This window comes from Chaetomium globosum, genomic scaffold, assembly GCF_000143365.1.
Source record: "Chaetomium globosum CBS 148.51 scaffold_2 genomic scaffold, whole genome shotgun sequence".
NCBI classification, from domain to species: Eukaryota; Fungi; Ascomycota; class Sordariomycetes; order Sordariales; family Chaetomiaceae; genus Chaetomium; species Chaetomium globosum.
The window spans coordinates 1,286,467-1,291,443 of record NT_165977.1 but is presented as its reverse complement, the minus strand read 5'-3'; the positions used below and the strand labels follow the sequence as shown (position 1 = coordinate 1,291,443).

General features: G+C 58.3%; 3 protein-coding genes across 3 annotated transcripts in view; 2 read left to right on the top strand and 1 right to left on the bottom strand.

The window, feature by feature from the left end:
* Positions 1–2,183, top strand: part of CHGG_02534 (uncharacterized protein) — a gene marked incomplete at both ends in the record, with an annotated part of 3,914 nt that extends 1,731 nt beyond the window's left edge. The window contains 3 exons of the mRNA XM_001229049.1: positions 373–760; positions 1,420–1,478; positions 1,548–2,183. Coding sequence (XP_001229050.1) covers positions 373–760; positions 1,420–1,478; positions 1,548–2,183 — 1,083 coding nt within the window. The remainder of the gene's footprint in view (positions 1–372; positions 761–1,419; positions 1,479–1,547) is intronic.
* Positions 2,184–3,083: 900 nt separating this feature from the next.
* Positions 3,084–3,894, top strand: CHGG_02533 (uncharacterized protein; the record flags this gene model as incomplete). Its single annotated transcript, XM_001229048.1, has 2 exons — positions 3,084–3,092; positions 3,163–3,894. 2 exons carry the CDS (start codon positions 3,084–3,086, stop codon positions 3,892–3,894), a joined length of 741 nt encoding a protein of 246 aa, XP_001229049.1.
* Positions 3,895–4,031: 137 nt separating this feature from the next.
* Positions 4,032–4,977, bottom strand: part of CHGG_02532 (uncharacterized protein) — a gene marked incomplete at both ends in the record, with an annotated part of 1,970 nt that continues 1,024 nt past the window's right edge. The window contains one exon of the mRNA XM_001229047.1: positions 4,032–4,852. Coding sequence (XP_001229048.1) covers positions 4,032–4,852 — 821 coding nt within the window. The remainder of the gene's footprint in view (positions 4,853–4,977) is intronic.

Below are 4,977 nucleotides of genomic sequence, written 5' to 3'. Positions count from 1 at the left end.
CCCCACCCCGGCGGCCCCCGCGTCGGCGCCTTTGCCTCCATCACGGGCACCTTCGTCCTCCTCGGCATCGGCATCCTCCTCCTCACGGCCATGTCTCTCTCCTGGCCGCCGCACGCGCGCTCCATCTTCTTCCACGTGCTCGCCTTCGCCTATCTCTCCCTCTGGACCCCGCAGATTCGCCGCAACATCTGGCGCAACAGCCGCCGCGCCTTCGCCTGGCGCTTCATGGCCGGCCAGTCGGTGCTGCGGCTGGTGCCGTTTGCGTATTTCTATCTGAGGCCCGATAATGTGCTGTTCGTGGACACGGATCCGAATGCGTTCTTGGGGTTGGTCGCCTGGGTGTGGTGTCAGTTGTTAATGTTGGCCGTGCAGGATGTGTTGGGGCCGAGGTTTGGACTGCCTGTGGGGTGGATGCCGGCCGTGTGGGAGTATCATCCGGTTTTGAGGGAGGGAGATGTGGAGGCGGGCGGGCTGCCGATTGGGTTGGTGTCGTCGCTGGAGGGGGTGTTGGCGTCGCCTGAGGAGGAGGCAGAGGAGGAATCGCCGGTTGCTGCGAGGCGGCGCTCGAGGAGTTGGTCGAGGGGGTCTGCGCAGGGTGGGGGTGGGGAGGATAGTAGAAGACGGACGGAGCGGGAGAAGGAGCTGCAGCGGCATGGGATGGTGGTGAGGGAGATTGATTGTGCGATTTGTACCGAGGTGCTGGAGGTGCCGGTGGTGAGGGCCAATGCGAAGGATCCGGCCGCTGCGGGGGGGTTGGTGGGTGTGTTGGCGAGGCGTGCGTACATGGTCACGCCGTGCCGGCATATCTTTCATACTAAGTGTTTGGAGGGGTGGTTTAGGTACAAGTTGCAGTGTCCGATTTGTCGGGAGGAGTTGCCGCCTTTGTGAGATGGGGTTGGGCTGGATGTGGTAAGGGATATACTCAAGGGGTAGGGAGGGGGCTAAGAGTGTACTCATTGGGCGTTGAGTGTTGTGAAGTGGCTACTACCTGATATGCCAGAATGCATTGTGCCCCGTAAAGGAGTCCAGATTTGGGCCGAGCAAATCTAATAAAGAATTATGATAATCAAGGTGATCTGTTATGATAAAAGTGATCATGTGAAGTATCACGTTATTTAGGTGGTCTAAGGTATCTCGGACAAGGTTGGTTGGTGTGAGCAACATGACGGATTGGTCCTGGCAGGCTGCGAGCCTTGCCTTACTTACTAATTAGCAACGAGGCTGATCAACATCAACCAGGCTGCCTAAGTACCTAGTTACGTCCGTTCGTCACTAATCCCGGCTTTTGGTTTCTTGATCCGTTTGCCAATTCCGCATCTCACAATCCTCTTCTCGTCATCCGCGCCTTTGCTACGCCAAGTCAATTACCCCAGTGTATATCAATCCGCGAAGTACACCGAATATACCGACCTATGGCAGAACCAAGTTCAACCCCCGACACGGCAAACGCCCCACCAAGCACGGCGAACTCCTACACCGTACGTCATGAAAGCATGAGACCTCAAACCCGCACTTGACGCCCTAAGTATGTACCTAACAGCCCACAGCAACCGCTTCCAAGAGAATTCCCCCCCGGCTACGACCTAGTGACCTGCGCATATCGGCACGAGGTATTAGCCATGGTGCCCCAGGCCGACGAGGCGGATGTTGTTCCCGTTGCGCTGTGCCACTGGGACCCGCCAACCGTCTCACACGTAGAGGTCATGGCCGAGCTGCCACCGCGCCTGTTCTCGGTCATCAAAGACTCCAAATCCCTGGGCACATTTTGCTTTCCAGACTACCTCGACGTCGCCGCGACACTCTCAGACCTCTTGGCAGCCCTCCAGAAGGGTTCAGAGTCGGCGGCGGGGTCAGAACCAACGTCCCAATTACTAGCGAGCCTGATGGGGGGGCTTGAGGTATCTGGCGAAGGATCTTTTCTGCAGTTCTTCTCCTTTCCTCTGTACAGCGAGAGCCCACGCCAAATTCTTGGCCATGGCCTTTCTCCCATCTGGAAGTGGGCCAAGCCCGAGAGCATCTACCGCAAGGAGGGTCCCTGGGAGACGTCACTGCACCAGGCCCTAGATGATGGGGAGTGGAATGGTGGCAGAAATCTGCTCTTGTTGACAAGAGGGGTGTCGGAAGAGACACTAAAGGCAATGGAATCGAAGGACGATGAGCCCAGCAGTCCGGAGTCTTCTTGAAGGGGTAGGAGTGCCTGTATGTTGTACGGGCAGTCAGTGTTGGTGGGAGGATCGGCCTTCGGTTATCTGAACAAGATCTTGAGTTCCACAGGCCAAGCTCATTTGGACCCTGGCGTGCCTGGGAACCTGGCCTGGCTGGAACGATTGCGGCGTGGGTGGCGTTGCTTCCAAGGTTGTTTTGTTCGATCCAACAAACCTTGAGCCTTGTTCAAGCGCTACGAGTTGAGTTGCACTGTCAGATTTGGTGGCTGAGCCGGTCCTCCTAGGAAGACCATTTCTTTTCTCAGCCCTTTTCGGGGTCATCTATTGTTTATTTCTGACTTGTGACTGAAAAAGCCGCTGCATATTCGCGAAATAAGCGACATGATTGCCCGGCTCTCACGGCACGAAAACGGGAGGACAGTGTGTTGAAAGAGGGGTCCTCGAGATGCAAGTTCATTGCCTCCCCTCCAGTGCCCCCACCACAACGGCATCGCTAATTCTGGGCGCTATTCAGGGCCCCTGATAGGCTGCCGCTGGGCCCGTTTCAAGGTTCCCAGGGACCGCCCCACTAATGACGACACAGGATCGACAGGCGGGCCTGGGCAGTGGAGGGGTTTATCGACGAAACGGGCACGGCAAAGTGTTGGGTTTCGCATTCGGCGTCGTTTTTTTGACCCAGGCACAGTCCGGGAAGGAGGGTATTTCCAGGAGGGGCCAGGAACCAGCGAGGTATTTATTTGACCAGTTTTAGACTCAATTGACTCATTCCCACTACTTTTGTCTCTCACAACTCCCAGTCTCAACTGACAGATCAAGAACGAGAACCAAAATTCGACGACATCGACAATCAACGACGCTATCTGTCAATAAACAAACACTACAATAATTGTCAAGAACAACCCCCCTCTAACCGTCACAATGTCTAAGGTAAATACAGCATCCATCTATTTGTCTTCTCACCATTTCCCTTAGTTTCCCCAACTAACACCCACCCCAGATCAACACCATCCTCCTCGACTGCGACAACACGCTTGTCCTGTCTGAGGAACTCGCCTTCGAGGGCTGCGCAGACCTGATCAATGAGATCGCCGCGACCAAGAAGATCCCCCTCGACCAGCCCTTCACGGGCGAGTCGCTCATCATCGAGTTCGTCGGCCAGAACTTCCGCGGCATGATGGTGTCGCTGCAGAAGCGCTTCGGCTTCACCATGACCGACGACGAGCTGAACGAGTACGTGCGCCGCGAGGAGGACGTCGTCATCGCCAAGCTCGAGGAGAAGCTCGTGTCGTGCCCCGGCGCCGACGACGTGCTCGCCAAGCTGGCCGCCTCGGGCAAGTACAAGCTCGCCGTCGTCAGCAGTTCCGCCCTGCGCCGCGTCAAGGCCAGCGTCGACAAGGTCGGCCAGTCCAAGTACTTTGGCGGCGACATCTACTCCGCCGCCACCAGCCTGCCCAAGCCCACCAGCAAGCCCGACCCGGCCATCTACCTGCACGCCATGGAGAAGCTCGGCAAGAAGGCCGAGGAGTGCGTGGCTGTTGAGGACAGCAAGAGCGGGACCCTCAGCGGTGCGCGCGCCGGCCTCAAGGTCATTGGCTACGTCGGGCCTTACAAGGAGGCCGAGAGGGAGAAGATGGTCAAGGTCTTGACTGAGGCCGGTGCCGTCATCATTATGGAGGACTGGAGCGAGTTCGAGGAGTGCTTGGCCAAGGTCGAGCGTGGAGAGGTTTAGATTTTTGGTGATAATTACTGGCGGGCAATGGGCGCTCACAGACGCTTACTTGGGATCTTTTAGCAAGCTTTTGGTTACACGTTTGGTTTTAGCATGATAGACATAGCGCAGAGTTGGGGTAATTTTATTTATTTTCTTCATTTTCGCCAGTCCATCAAAAAGCTGTTTACACTCTGCAGTGTTGCTCTGCTGGGGTTAGCCTCGGGGAGCGCCGTGACGATGTGTCCCAACCTAACCCGGATGGCGGCTTTGTTAAACGACACCTCCTCATCACCCTGCCGCACGTTCCCGGTATCGTCAAAACACCAGCAGTAGATCGCTAGAGCAACGCCAACCGACAAGTCCTTCCCCGACTCGCACAGCACCACCACCTTCTTGTCCAGCGGGCCAACCTCCTTCGTCGCAGGGGGCCGTCTCAAGAAGGCCAACACAAACTCACAAACCTGCGGCAGCGCATCCCTCAACAGCCGACTCGCCGCCTTGCTCTTCCCCAATCCGACCTCCAAACACCCCTTCCCCCTCACCCACTCCTTGCTCTCCATAAACCTCGGCACCACCCTCACCACACACAGTCCCTCCCCCAACTCCCCAAACTCCGCAGGAGAAGAAGAAGAAACATCGGCCCCCAACCCCCCCACAAACACCACCCCGCTCCCTCCAGCCCCTTTCACCACCTCCTTCACCCGCCCTTTCCCCCCTTCCCTCTCACTCTCCTCCTTCACCACCTCCTCAATCACCCCCTTCACCTCCCCCTCCCCCACCGCCAACAACCGCCCCCTCCACCGCCAAAACCCCCCCGGCGTCAAGCCCCCCGCCCAATTCTCCGTATCGTCCCCCGCCCCCTGCACATAACCCCCTCCGCCCCCCTCCGCCACCTCCCCGGCGCCCGCCCGCCGCGACGCCGTGCAGCACACCACGGGCAGGAAGCCGGCTTCGCGGAGCCGCGCGATGCTCGCCGCTGCGGCGGACAGGTCGGGGTCGGTGGTGAGGTCGTCCGGGGTGAGGAAGAAGGGGCGGAGGGGGCGGTGGCGGGTGGCGGTGAGGAGGGGGAGGGGGTTGATTTGGAGGGCGTGGAAGGTGGTG